Source organism: Mchenga conophoros, linkage group LG8 (genome assembly GCF_057382185.1).
Source record: "Mchenga conophoros isolate Kocher_MC1m ecotype Shallow Benthic linkage group LG8, M_conophoros_male_GT1.1, whole genome shotgun sequence".
NCBI lineage: Eukaryota > Metazoa > Chordata > Actinopteri > Cichliformes > Cichlidae > Mchenga > Mchenga conophoros.
This window is the reverse complement of record NC_140533.1, coordinates 1,938,913-1,953,985: the sequence shown is the minus strand read 5'-3', so window position 1 is coordinate 1,953,985 and position 15,073 is coordinate 1,938,913. Positions and strand designations below refer to the sequence as shown.

Below are 15,073 nucleotides of genomic sequence, written 5' to 3'. Positions count from 1 at the left end.
TTCTCATCTCTGACGACGCTTCAGTGTTCTTACTTTGTTGTGTTTTGTTTTAGCGTCGTCTCGATCCCAGACGCCGTCGCTGTCCCACCTCCACAGTGCCGGTGTGATTGACATCACAGATGACGCCCAGGCCACCGTGCACCGCGAGAGCTCAGAGGCTGTGTCGGCACTGCTCGCTTCCGAAAAGGCCGAGTCCACGGCCCTTTCACCTTACCTCTCTCTCAACCCTTCACCCGTCTCATCGCCTCCTGTAGCGCCGTCTCCCTCGCCATCGGAGGGAGGCCGCAGGACGGAGATGGAACCTCCCGTGCAGCATCAAGGCATCTTGGGAGGCGGCGTTACGGCGACTAAGAGCGTAAGCAGCAGGCTGGAGTTTGCGTCCTCTGAGGTCATCAGGTGAGTGCAGACAATGTTTTAAATATTTCAGCTCACGTGTTTTTACCTGATGCTGGGACGGCGCCCGAGCGACATGGACGCCTGTGACAGAATGAAGCGACGTACGAGTTTACATTGATACAATAGCTGTTATCTCAAGGTCAGGGGTCAGAGGTCAAGGTTTCTGAAAATCTGGTGACTGCGATAATTCGAGATCAAGGCGACATATTCTATTGAAATTCATCCCGTAGGTGTGGTGCCTGAGCTGCGGCTGTAAAAACATTAATGTGGTGGTGATCCAGCTGTGGAGTGGGACTACTTTTCCCAGGGCCTTTTCCTTACTCCAAAACCAGGAGTTGGAATTATTTCCGGTGCTGTTTGATCGTAGAGCTCAACAACAACAACAACAACAACAACAATCTTTATTTATAGAGCACATTTAAAAGCCTTGGGCATACCAAAGTGCTTTACATAAAACAATAAAAAATAAAACAGTTCACACATCAAATACATAAAGGTAACGAATTATGTTCACAGATAAAAGCCACCAATAAGAGTAAACTGCAGCACATAGGTTATAGCAAGATAAGACTGCACCACCATGATAAAAGACACCAATAATGGAAAGAAAGCAGAGAATTTAATACAATAGGTCAATAGGTCACTGCAAGCAAGCTCAACCACTGCTGGATTTGTGGGCCTATTTTAGGAGAGTAAAACACCTTTTTATATTAAAATATTAGCAGTCAACACAAGTTTAGCAAACACAATGGATCTCTGGTCATCAAAACTAGAACCACATCTGGCACAGCTGTGATCGCGGCCTGCTCTGGCTCCTAGCTACTGCACATTTGTGGCTTTGTGATTCCCTAAAACCTGCAGATTGAGGGAGATACTGAACTTTGTTTTACCTGGTATGCATAAATATATATTCTTTACGTATGTGTTTATTCCTCCAGTGTGCTTTGTGTACCAAAAGTATTGCTCACTTAGCCAAGATGTAGGGCAGCGCACTGGATGGTGGATGTCACTGTTAAATAGAGCAGCCCACTAGGACCCCTCTGTGTTTGCATGTTTTTGCCATTCATGTAGACTCTTTCTGGTTACTGTAGGCTCCAGTGCAAAGACATGAATGTTAGGTTCCCACCTTCTCTCGCCTTTTGTAGCCTTGAGATAGACTAGCAGCATGTTTAGGATGCACCCTGCTGTTTCTCCTGTCACACTCGGATAGACCTGTGACTAGGCTAACAGGAAGTACATGGATAGATGGAAAATGACCTGGTCGGGTCAGGGTTAGACAAAGTGGACTGAGGATCTGAAACTGAAAAAGAAACGTGTCCCAGTCCTGGATCGTAACTGAATGCAATCACAGAAACCTGCCCTGGACCACATGGTGATCTGAGGACTTCTCTCAACGTTTAACTTTATAGTCTTTCAAATATGGTCAACATCATACTTGCTTCTTACTTTTCCTGCTGTGCTTTTTTCCCAGGCCTGTCACATCTATAGCTGAAAATGTGTTGCTGGTGGAAAAGGAGAAAAATGTCCTTCCTCACCATCATCTTCATCAGCAGCAGCACCATACACTACAGTCGTTCCACGCTGGCATGAAGAGTCCCTCTTTATCTGAAGAGACAAGAAAGCACCCTCAGCAGCAACCAGCCCCCCACAAGATGAACACGGTGCTCCCCCCTGACATATCTAAACCTCAGATCAGCTCCAGCCCAAACCCCGGCTCAGCTCACCTGGACTCCCTGAAGCAGAAATCCCGCCCCGACAGCTCTCAGAGCCCCTCCTACCCCAACGCAAGTCAAGCTGATCTCGTCAAAGCTAAGGCCCACGCAGGCCTGGCGGACATCTCTAAACCTAAACCTAACACCTCCCCCGAGGTATCTAAACATAAAATGCTGAGGTACTCGGATACTTCCCCGCCTCCACCGTCTCGTTTGCCAGTTAAAATAGAGTTGGCAGAACCTCTGCGGTCTGGCTTCAAGCCAGTGCGGCTAGAGTCGGGCGCGGTCAGTACGAGCAGCAACACAAAGAGTCCGCTGATTATCAAGAAGAATGAGCCCTTCACTGTTTACAGAGACCCAGCTCTGGTTCGCTCCGACGCAGAGAACTCCGCCTCTGCAACAGTCTCATCCAATCACGTGGCAGCCTATCTCCATCCCCACCTGCACACGTTGCACTCCCCCCACTCGCCCTGCCTTACCCCTGCGTCACACCCCCACGCAGCTTCCCATCTCCTTGCTCCTGCTCACACCTCCGCCCTGCCTCACCCACACCTTTTGCCTCCCACTGTGCTCCCAGCCATGGCCCCTCCTGCAGCATCTCTCCACCCTCGACTCGACTCTCCGGGAGGTCTGGGTCACCTTGCTCTGCCCCACCAGCAGCAGTACCTACAGGTGTGCCTCCTGTGTGCTGCAGTCCTGTACTGTGGAGAAGAGTAGTGTCTTTGTCTTTTTACCCTCATTAAAGAAAAGCTAAAGATGCGTCTGTGTGTTTCAGGGCCAGGGCCACCATTCGCCATCTCTTCTAGCCCAAGCTCACAGCGGGGCTGCAGGACTTGGTCTGTACCCAATCCTGTGGCAGTACCCCAACGGAACGCCAACGTCCTACCCACCAGGGCTCAACCTGGGTGGACCCACGGCTAAGTGGGTCCACCCTGAAAATCCTGTTACTGTGAACTCTGAGGCCTCTCTCAGGAGGGTAGGTGTACAGGAGCACCCATGTCAGCGTGTTTGTGTTCATATTTCCACTGGTGAACAAAGATAAAGGATGTGGTAAAGGCGAAGGAAAGATTTGGTTGGCAGAAAGAAGAAGTGTCACCTTTAAGCTATAGTCTGTTTCTGTTATACGACAGTTCATTCAACAGGATGACACGTGTCCATATGTCCATATTTATTTTATCGAGATGTCTGTTTCCAGCGTGCTGACGCTTACAGTGATTTACTCGTTTTGATGTTCAAAAGTTCGCTGCTGTGGTTTCCAAAGGCTGGTTTTTTCTTTAACACTGGCAGATGCTGTTGCTCCCCTGGTTTCCTATAAGCCTGTTGGCCGTGAGCATGATGTGTGACACAATAATGAAATAAGACGCTCACCTGTAAAGCCCAAATGCACGTCGCTGAGCTCTATGGATGGATCTGTGAAAGTCTGCACCTTCCTAAAAATGCCAGCACTACAACGCTACATTGATCCTAGTAATAGCAGTAGTACAGAGCTTTGTGATACCGAAGCCTGCCACCTTGTGGATTATATTTTAACAACATACAACTGGCTGGTGTGAAAGGAATTATTCTTTTAGTATTTTAATGGTGTGTAGCGCTTGTTCAGTTTTATGTTTTAGTCGTCTAAACCATAATTAACAGGTCAGGTGAGCGATCTGTTTCTGGAGCTGGTGCCAAAGTAACACCAGTTGTGTGTTCATTCAGGAACGTAGACTTTAAACTGACAGCCTTGAAATGTCCACTTTCACATTTAGCATCAGTTGCAGGCGTAGGATGGGTGTAAAAGAGCGATATAGCATCTGTTTCTGAGAAATGCAGACGATTACGATGCACCTTACACCTCCAGTTATTTCTCATTTCCAGCAGGAGCTTCACTGGTGACCAGAGGTTTACGTGACCTTTTGCTGTCTTGCTCTGTGACCTCAGTAAAGACATGTGACTTATAAATCACAGGTTGTTAGCTAGTGAGCGTGCAGCGTCCCTCAGATCCACAGTTCGTGTTCCCGGGATTGTGACGCGCTGACGACGTTTGGTTTTAAAAAGCTGAGCAGACTAAAGTCCTCCCTGTGTGGAGTGGGTTCACCGGTGGGTGACATCGCAGTGACTAGTCCAATCCAGGGAGAGTTTCTGGCTTCAGGTTGCATTAGTCATTATTCGTAGTCCGTGGAGGAAACCTGGGGTCGGACCCCTTCATGTGGAGGCTGGTGACATCCAGCAGCTTGTTCCCTCCATCTGTATTCCAGAGTTTGGTGTGATTGTCAGAGTTTGAGTGTGATTATTAGAAAGTGCTGTGTGTAGGTGTGCGTTGTTGAATGTGACTTAAAACACTCAAAGCAACAACACAAATATGTTTTAGGTGAGCAGAAAAGTGGAATACAAGGCCTTTATTATCAGTCCATATCAGCCCATTAACCATTTCATGTTGATTAGAGGAAACGCACAATCAGCCGACAACACCTGCCACCTTCTTCTTTTATCTTTCGGCCGCTCTCTTCATGGGTGGATCGTTACCTTCATCTCATCCTGTCCCTAGCATCCACGCCCCTCCTTTGAGCTCCTCCCCTGATCAGCCCTGTATAGTGATAATACACAACCCTGCATGTGTCTCTAAAACGAGGCGCGCTTCCAAAGGTAAAAACACATTCGTTAACCATGAAGTGAAGGATGGTCAGAGCTGAGGACGACTGACGTGACACCTTTAAACTTGACTAAATATATTCAGTAGTTTTAGTAAACAGGCTGCACAAACATGTTCCAATCATATATATGAAACATGCTGTGAGAAAAAAACTATCTAAACATTTACAGTCAGTGTGATTCATGACATGTTTTAACATTATTGCTGTTAGGTCAGACAAACTGGCTGTCTGTCAGTATCTTCATATTCATAGCATATCATGTGATACTTAACGCACGATACGATATTATTGCAATTTTTAAAATATTTTGCGATATTCAGATTCTGTACATAAAGGTAAACTTTATCAATATTCATTTTATCTAATATCAAAGTCTCACACTCAGTCTTTCTCTCATTTCAGTTTTATTGTTGACAAACTGAACGGTTTGTATTACAGTCTAGTCCAGCTTAACTGAATGCAACCATCTGGTACAATTACAGCTATTCTGAACTATGCAATATGAAAACTATGCAGCCCCTTCAGCAACTGAAGAATTTGAAAGTAAATTAAAACAAAATATAATTTTACATTAAATAAAAAAGTTTTAAACGTAATTAAAATAAAACATGTCTTAAATTAAAATAAGTAAACTGTCATGTTTATTGCTGCCATAAAACAGTTAAACACATTTGGACAGTGTCAGGATTCTTGCTCAGAAAAAGGATCAACATGCTCTGAAGTCAGAGCACAAAAACCTTTTTTGTAACAAAATATCGATTTCTGCTGTCCCTGCATCGATACATTATTAGCAAACAAAATATCACGATACTACATAGTATCGATTTTCCCCCACCCCTAATGCATTTATAGTTCCTGTATCGAGTATTACTGGTTAAAAGTAATGAACTGTGTTACCCACACATGCGCCGAGAGAGCCTGAACCCTGTTCAGCTGGAACTGAAAGCTCATGTCAGGTTCGTTCACCCAAAGGTGAATTACAGCATCTGTTAAAGATACTTTCCACTCAGGACCCGAGACTTTTATTTTCATACATGTCCTGGTTGAACTGGATTGTTCGTCATACTAATCAAAGCTGAAATAAAGCTGCTTTTCCCAGCTGTGTTGTTGGACCTCTGATGAAGAAGCCTGTGTTAAAAAAGCTACCGGCCAATCAGACGCGAGTGTCTAAGGCACATAATAACCTCCCCCCATTATTGGTTGGCCACATGTTTCCTCACGTAGTTTTTTGCCATGAGCAGAATAACAGTGGTGTTTTTGTTTGTGTGTAGAATGCTGCCAGTCCATGGCTCCATAAGACTGCTGCTGCTGACAGTTTGGGAATGCTGAGCCACGTTCCTGTCCGGCCAGCCAGCGCCGATGCCCACCGCCCCCCCGTCAAGATCGCCCACACGAGCCCTCCGTTGTCAAAGACCAGCATGGATCTTCATAAAGAGTAAGCAGAAAGATCAGTGCTGTAGTTAAAGCTGCACCGTCGCTCTGTCACCAAACCCGCGTTAATACTGATGAAACCTGGAATCATTGTTTCTCTGCATTTCAGTGGAAACTGAAAATATGAACTTGTGAAAACAAAGAGCTGCTGATGTTTGATGGGTTACACCCTGCAACACCAGATGAATGACACAGACCGACAGTCCCACAGTAGCTGATTTGTGTTTCCCACCTGTGTTTGTGTCCTATGGAGGGAAAAGCTCAAAACGTTAGAGGAGGTGATGGCGAGGTAAATCAGGCTCAACAGGACAGATTATGGATGGTTGGATTAAGTGTTGACTTAAAAACACTTAATTAACATAAAGATCGTAGTTTGGCCACGTTGCCATTGTGACTTGTTGTTATTGAAGAGTGGAGAAAATCCACGCTGAGGAAAAGAACTACTTCCTGTCAAACCAGACGGTCTCGCAGGTCACGGTACTCTAAGGAGTCTTTAAGTTTCTTCATTCTCCGTACAACACAAATGTTTGTGTTTCACTTCTTACTGAACCTCACACATGAAATGAAAACATGCACTGAGGGGAAGCAGGAAATTCTTTGGTGGCTTCAATATGCATTAAAAAGTTAACTACTGTGGGTAAAAAGAAGCACAAAATATAGGAGCCGCTGAATATTTGCTTTGGACATTTGAACTCCTCTTTACTTCAAAAGCTCCGTGTTCAGAGAGCTCTCACAGAGCAGACCTGAGGTGGCTCTGAGCTGCAGGGAATACCTCAGATGAAGTGGCACTAACGCCGTACTGAAGCTGTCATGAACTGTAGTTCAGCACACAAGCTGGACCCAGAAGCAGAGACACACGCCAGGGTGCACGCAAAAAACTTTATTTTAACTAAGGGTGTCCCGGAAGGGTCAAAGGAAAACACGCCAGGTAACTAGAGAACCAAGGGACCGGGAAATAACTCAGGAACGCCGTAATCGGGACTGTGGGAGGCTGCAACAGAAAGAGGAAGAGGCTTACTGGGGAACGGAGAAATAACAGCATACGTGGGTAGAGAATTAATCTTACGGTCCAGACGGGGCCGTGGGAACCGGAGGGAGGGCTGAGGGTCCGCGGGGAAACTCCAGGTGAATAGAGGAGACGAGTGCCGGTAGTGATCCAAAAACTCCAGGCGGGCAGGAGAGGGCTCCAAACACGCCGAGCTGTTACCTAAGCGCACAAGGAAAGGGTTAGCGTTTGTTCCAGCAAAAGAGAATTTCGCAACCACCTTCACGTGGAAGCATGTTACCGCTGAGAGGCGACTAACGGACTGGCGTGGAGCAGCTGGCAGAGCTGGGTTAAATGGTCCACCTGATCGCCTGGGATGGGATGCAGGTGTGGAGTCGACAGCCACACGCGTGGGCATCCCATCAGCTCCTTGGACACCAGCCGCGGACCATGACAGAAGCAGTCTACCCAGAATGCCATTCATTCAGCAGCTTGTAGCCGCCTTACACAACCAACATCACTGACTACCCAACACAAAACATGGCTGAGGTTAAACCATCCATCAGTTGTTTCTGAGTCATGAACACTGACCTGCACACACACAGTTAGATCTTTCCAGTAGGAGCAGTTGTTGAAAAAGATGGTAAAAGCTTGTTTCATGAAGTTGAATATCTGTCCTGTCCGTGTGCAGAGATGTGGATAAGAAAGGCTACGTGGATCCCATGAGGACAATGACACTGGCACAGCTGAAGCAGGAGCAGACAGACAGAAGTCGCACTCCAACAGGAAAAGACGTCCATCTGCACCGCCTTTACCTGGATCCCCACAGCAAGGCCCGTCTGACGAGTCCACAGGTACGTGGCTGCTCGCACACTCTCCTGATAAACACTCATTTTTAAAGCAGATGGAAGAAAGGCGGGTTGAGAGTAGCGGACACATTCAGGCATCAGAGTCGTATATTTGTCTGTCATGTGTAAATATTAAAGCACATGGGCCATATCAGCGCGCTACCCTGTTGTTATCACTTTGTTAAGAAGCAAAGCTGATGCTGCACAGACACTTTCAGCTAAGCTTGCATGTCAAATGCCTTTGCAGACATTTATTTTCCACTTGATTAAAGTCTATGGATCGTCTGGCCCTTGCTTCCCGTTTCTCAGTGTAGCCCTCATTTAAACTGACTGTGATGGCCGTGGTCTCTGTTTTAGTGACAAATGTAGGAGAAAGTGTGAGAAGCGTTTCTTGCAGCGTTTCTGTTTTCTTCTCAGGAGGCGCTCCAGGCAGCAGACCGCGCCTGCAAATACAAAGAGGAAAACCGTCAAATCCTGAAGGAGAGCATTGAGGTCGCTCCCTTCACGGCTAAAATACAGCGCTCCGTCGACCCTGCGATGGACAGGGACAGAGAGAGAAGCAGAGATTCGAGCTTTTGTGTTCGGATGCCGGGTCTTCCCTCGCCAAGCCCCAAGACTAGCCACGCCCTCACTCATACCATGCAGTCAGAAAAGAGCAACTATTACACCACGCTGTCTAACAGTGTGGTGAATGAGCCTCCCAGACTCTACCCCTCCAAAGATGTCGGTCCTTACTATGACAAAGTGTCGATGGGGGCCCCGGGGGTCGTGGCCGGTGTTGGGGCCGCCGTGCAGAGCCCAGGAGCTCTGTCGATGAGCAGCTACCACACCAGCTCCAAAAACTCCCTCTCCAAGCCCCCTCCTCTCATCAAGCACCAGCCGGAGGGAGGAGAAGGTTTAGCGGGGAAAATCACGGAGCAGCTCAGTCAGCAGGTGACCCTCGTTCAGCCGCAGCATCAGCTCCACGCAGGCGTAGACAGGATAGACCGTCGCAGCCCTGCTATTTCTCCTCCTTCCTCCACGTTGTCCTCTTCATCTTCAGCCTCTAACCAACACCATCACCATCATCACCTGCAGCAGCAGCAACAGCTCAGGGCAATGCCATCTCTCCACCGAGCACCTGTCTTCCATCCACCCACACAGCACGCGCTGGAACGCAAAGAGGCTGCAGAGAGGGAAAGAGCCGCGCACGGTGGACGCCTCTCTCCTCCAACCCTCACTCCCATTCAGCCAGTAACTGGTAGCAAAACATCAGCAGAGCAGCAGAAGCCCCCCACGTTGCTGCCAGAGCTCAGGGACATCAAAGGTCACGGGACTGCTGCTGCCATCACCTTTGTGGCCTCTGCCACCCCCGGAGAGATGGCGGCTCCATCCGCAGATGGGTGCAAAGGCAGAGACTTGATCGAGGAACGAGGAGGGGTGTGCTCTGGAGATAAGGGGTTCTCTAAAAATAAGCCCCAGTCGGCAATGGCATCGGTCATTGTGCGATCGTCTATAAAGTACGACAGTCCCGTTGGTGCTAAGAAATCTGGTGCTCTTATCCACAAAGAGCTCCCCCAGGGGAGGTTCTACACATCGAAGTTTCAGGACGAATGTCCACGAGAACCTGCAGCAGGTAGGGTCATCCAGCCTAACTTGAACCTGGAGGGTTATAAAAAGACTCCTGTGCCAGGTGTGTCAGGACCTGTGGGAGCCGGTGCTACAAACTCTGTGTGCAGGACTGCCATTTTAGTCTCCTCAGCTTTTGGCTCTCAGAGTAAAACCAGGAGCGCTACTCCTGAGCCAGTTTACTCGGCTCGATGTGACTTTGCAGCGCTCAAACCTGGCACTGGGGGTCGGGTGCTCTGCCATATAAGACCAGAGACGGAAAAGGAGCTCCAGGAGGGCTTTGGCTCACACGCATCTCCAGGCGTCTCTCTGAATCCTGCGAGTGTAGCAGGAGCACCCCGCCCCAGCCCAAGCCTTACCCCAACACCTAGCTCAATCTCTGGCTCGAGTCAGCCTTACGCCTCTTCGTTTATCCACCTCAAGAAGCACAAAGCTGCTTTAGCTGCGGCACAGTCCAGAAGCAACCTTTCTACTCCTCCCTCGTCAGTCACAGCTGAAAATTCTTCCTTAACTGTGGATTCCACTGAGAAAACCCCCATTTCCAGCTCCCCGCCTCCACCTGCTACTAGTCAGGCCTCCTCGGTCTCGTTTGACAGCAGCAGCAATAGCTCAGCGAGCAGGAGTACCACACCAGGCAAGTCAAGTCCCCTGCTTAATGGCCAGTCCCTGGGATCAGCCTTACCGAGCTCTGCGCAGCCCAACAACTACCACAAGCTGAAGAAAGCCTGGTTAACCCGGCACTCCGAGGAGGACAGGAACACCGCTACCACTACAAGCTCCAGTATGAAAGTGGAGAAAAGTCCGAGCACCACTACCACAAGCAACACAGCAGCCATGTCAGAAATGATCAAGCCCTGTACCGTCAATCTCAGCGCCTCCACCTCCAACGAGGTCGAGATGAGCAAAGACATTGGAAGCAAAGGTGACAGAGACAGACAGCCTGAGGACAAGTTGGCCGGAGCTCCAGGAGGCGGGGAGGAGAGAAAAGTGGGGTCAAGGAGGGTGAACAAACGCACATACGAGTCTGGTTCGGAGAGCGGGGGAGATGATTCTGACACCAGCGAGAGCAAGATGGAGGGCCGAGCCAAGCGTCAGCCTAAACCGACCTACAAGAAGAAGCAGAACGACATGGCCAAGAAGAAAGGAGACAACGACAGAGAGGAAGACGACGTGAAGCCCAACGGCATCTTCAGATCAGCCCGAGAGAAGACTAAACTCAAACTGGCCAGCAGCAGTAAGTCCTCGCTCGTGTCTCGCTGTAGGTTTGTGTCACTGCTGTTAGGGAGCATGCAACAGTGTTTTTGTCACAGCAGTGCAACTGGGAGCTGTGGGGGTAACATTTACACAATGAATCAGTGTTAGCCAGAGTCTCTCACGTGTTCTCGGGAAGCTCGAAGGAACAAAACTGTGTAACAGATCAATGAATCCTCCTCCTCCTGAACATAACACGGGCTATATTTGCAAAATGAGCAGCTGCGATCATAAACTCAGGGAGTAGTTTCGCCGTGCTCATACTCACGCACACTCTAAAGAGTCTGAATATTCTTTCTGAGCACAGCTTTAGTATTTCTGCATGGCTTCACTTTCCAGAAGCATCATCGTGCATGTTATACAGAGTCCAGGTGAAGGTGTTGTTTGATGTAACAATTACATTTATAAATGAGTATAGGTGTCTGACACAGCCTGCAGCTCAGCCTGGCAGGTGCAGTAAGGTTTCCTTCATTATGAGCTTCTGCCTCTTTTCTGTTATTATTCTTTTGTAAGTATATTTAAACTTTCGTGGCACTGCAGGGACTGCTCTTAATTCTGTTGTTACAGTGACAGTGAAGATATTCTGATACACAGGAGTGACAGTTATGACCTCCCAGCTTTAGCTTCATTATCACATAAAAGGTTGTTTGTGTAGATGCTAAACAGCATGTGTGGCATGAAGCACCCATGTGACTGCTGGTCTCATATGTTCTATCAGAGGATATATATTCATTCTTTCTGAAGGGAAACTGCTTGGATGCTTTTCTTAATCAAATGTTATTTATTGAAGTCACATTACTCAGAGTGATTTCTGTAACTTCAGATGAGAGAAAATGTGGCAAAGACGTGAGCGCGTCTCCATCTACGCCCTGCTTATAAAGAAAATCTCCTCTTTTATCTGATGTATTTTCTGTGTTTCTCTTGACGAGCAACTCTATGTTAATATTTAAAAATGAAGCGTAGTCACAGTTAATGATTATGATGTTATGCATGTTAGATGGGATCCCTCGCTCTGTGCTCAAGGACTGGAGGAAAGTGAAGAAGCTGAAGCAGACGGGAGAGTCCTTCCTGCAGGATGATTCATGTTCAGAAATTGGCCCCAACCTGCAGAAGTGTAGGGAGTGCAGGGTGGTCCGCAGCAAGAAAGGGGAGGAGCCCGCTCACTCCCCCGTCTTCTGTCGTTTCTACTATTTCAGACGGTAAAGCACTCACTCTATGAACTCTCCTGCTTTATCTGTGCACTGGCTCCTTCGTAGAGTGCCACACCTGCTGAGATTTACCTGAAATGATCCGTCCAGGTCATATTGATGTTGTTGTTTCCTCTGTGGTAATAAAGTCTTTGTTTGAAGCAGGCTGCCTGGGTGTTAGACAGTTTCACCCATCCTGGCTAACACGAGTCAGACTATTGAACTTTGTGTGTAACAAGTTAACAGTTGTTTGTGACATCAGGCCTCTTTCGTGCTTCTGTTTGAGAGTAAAAGCTGCTTTAGTGCGTGTGTCTGTTTCTGCAGTCTGGCACTTTAATGCTGGATTCAGAGTAACGTCATGTTTAAAACTACATGCGCTTTAAAAACATGTCACACTTTTGGTTTTTTCTCAGCTATTTGATTAAGACTGTAAGGACAAAATAAGCAACATTTGTTTTTTTGTCACCAAAAACACGTCCGAAACCAAAATACAGTCACGCACAACCTTGTTTGAACATTTTTATAGTAGATGCGCTTCTTTCATCAGCTTCCTCTTTGGACAGCCAGCCTACACGTGTGCACCACCTTACTGAGATAGCCTTCATGTTTCTTCTCATCTAGGCTTTCCTACAGCAAGAATGGCGTCATCCGGATGGATGGCTTCTCCACTCCAGACCAGTTTGACGATGAGGCCCTCAGCCTGTGGGTCCCGGGGCCGATGGAGCAGAGCCACCTGGACCAAAGCACAGCCAAGTACATCCTGAGCTTCATAGGAGACAAGTTCTGTCAGATGGTAGCAACAGAGAATACTGCATCCAGCTGGATTAAGAAGGATGGTAAGTTTTCTCAAAAATAGTGTCAGAGGTCTTAGCGTGTTTTCCTCTGAACCTTTATCGTGTGTTTCAGCCAAGCTGGCGTGGAAGCGAGCAGTGAGAGGGGTGAGGGAGATGTGTGACGCATGTGAAGCCACACTTTTCAACATCCACTGGGTCTGTCAGAAATGTGGCTTTGTCGTCTGCCTAGACTGCTACAAGGCCAAGGAGAGAAAGAGCTCCAAAGGTCAGTGTGGCTATTTGGACAGTTCACCAAAAGTCAGAAGCGGTTGAACCGGAGTCTTTTTCAGCAACATGCGCGTGTATGTAACCTTTCTCTCCACTGTGTCTGAGTGTGTTCACTGCGGGACTTTTTTCTCTCTATGATCAGATAAAGAGCTGTATGGATGGCTAAAGTGTGTTAAAGGCCAAGCCCACGACCACAAACACCTCATGCCCACCCAGATCATCCCTGGCTCAGGTACAGTCCATCCTAGCTCTTTGTGTTGCTATTTCCCTGAACAACAGCTGGTGTGTAGTTTTATGACTGAATGATACTTTGCAGCACAATTATTTAATATTGTGTGTTTGATTTTGATGTTTCAGTGCTGACAGACTTGGTGACGTCCATGCACGCCCTGAGAGAAAAACACAACATAAGCTCTCACTGTCCCTGTGCCAGCAAACAGAACCTTCTCACCAAACTGCCTGCCACCAACGGAGTCTCACAGGTACCACACCCTCTTCCAGTCAATGACATCCTGACTCACTGTCAAGACTTTCTGAAGAGGTGCTGAATTTAAAATGTGCAGAGTTCAGGTCAGAAAAACCTGTTAGCTGTGCTTTTGTGGCAGGTCGCTCACTGCTGAAAAGCAGCATAGTGCGATGCTGCCTGTGATTGTTAGTGGTGGTAATGTAGAGTGAGATGGGTGCATGGCCCAACACGCTGAGAGTTAGCTGAAATGATCATGACATGTATGTTGTTCAGTATCACAGGACCCCGGGCTTTGGATTTCTTCAGGTTTGTAGTCACATTTCGATATAGAGATAAAGGCCTGTGTGTTTGCTCAGCAGTGCGTACACACTGCAGATCTACTTCCTCTGACATTGGATTTGTGTTACATTGAAAACGCTTGTTCTCTGCCTCTGACTCATTTCATTAATTTCCATGATACAGAGCAGAACATGTAATTCCACAGGATGGTGCAGCAAGTCAGTCTGGCCTTGACTGCAACACAAAATGATGAATCGCAGATGGTTTATTTATACAACAGCAGGCGCCTCAAGGTGCTTTATACTGTAAGGTCGACCCTACAATAATACATACAGAGAAAAACCCAACAATCATATGCCCCCCTATGAGCAGCACTTTGGCGACAGTGGGAAGGAAAAACTCCTTTTTAACAGGAAGAAACCTCCAGCAGGACCAGGCTCAGGGAGGGGCGGGGCCATCTGCTGTGATTGGTTGGGGTGGGAGAAGGAAGACGGGATACAGACATGCGCTGGAATGATAGCTCATAAGACAGATATGTTAAGTGGGACCACTGGAACATGAGTGCTGTCACCAGTAAACCACATTTGCAAAGAAAAGAAAAGATAAAATGGGATCAAGAGAAAAGAATAGCTTTCACCAGTGGGCATGACTCGTAAAGCAAAACAATAGATGATAGATATCGATCGGGCCATTCACAGCTGTAAGCACTGACCGTGTAACGTCATTGACAACGTTTTCTAAGTGATAGGTAGGGTGGGGGCAGTCTTTTATGACATTGTTATGATGCTACCTTTGTGGCACAGACTAGATCAACATGTGTGGGTCGCTGTGGTCCACTGCTGAGTGAGAGACACAGGACCTGCAGCCGACACCAGCCACATCATGGTTAATAGCTTTTACATACAGAAATGGCATCATCGGTCCATCAGTTCCTGCACTAGAGTTAATCATAGACTGTGGTTTAGTAGTAAGTGAACCGAAAACAGGTGCTATTATCTGGGCTCTTCTATCTAATGAATGGTGGACTTTAAGCAGGCTTAACAGTAGTTTTCTAACAGCTTTGTGGTTGAACTAATAATACAGTAGCTGTGTGTGGTGATCATAGCTATCTATTAACCTGTAACCCAGGGGATATCAATACTGTGGACAGGCATTTTGCTTGGTCACTGTTTAAATAAAGTTTATTCTTCCTCTGACATGAAGGCTTTGTGATTTC

General features: G+C 47.4%; 1 protein-coding gene across 6 annotated transcripts in view; it reads left to right on the top strand.

Moving 5' to 3' along the window:
- Window positions 1-15,073, top strand: part of jmjd1cb (jumonji domain containing 1Cb) — a 125,462-nt gene that overhangs the window by 99,166 nt on the left and 11,223 nt on the right. For all 6 annotated transcript variants that reach the window (XM_085283581.1, XM_085283578.1, XM_085283577.1 and 3 more), the window contains 11 exons: window positions 54-396; window positions 1,868-2,780; window positions 2,884-3,084; window positions 6,013-6,176; window positions 7,849-8,011; window positions 8,423-10,847; window positions 11,862-12,063; window positions 12,673-12,887; window positions 12,958-13,110; window positions 13,255-13,344; window positions 13,470-13,594. In XM_085283581.1, the coding sequence (XP_085139707.1) occupies window positions 54-396; window positions 1,868-2,780; window positions 2,884-3,084; window positions 6,013-6,176; window positions 7,849-8,011; window positions 8,423-10,847; window positions 11,862-12,063; window positions 12,673-12,887; window positions 12,958-13,110; window positions 13,255-13,344; window positions 13,470-13,594 (4,994 nt within the window). The remainder of the gene's footprint in view (window positions 1-53; window positions 397-1,867; window positions 2,781-2,883; window positions 3,085-6,012; window positions 6,177-7,848; window positions 8,012-8,422; window positions 10,848-11,861; window positions 12,064-12,672; window positions 12,888-12,957; window positions 13,111-13,254; window positions 13,345-13,469; window positions 13,595-15,073) is intronic.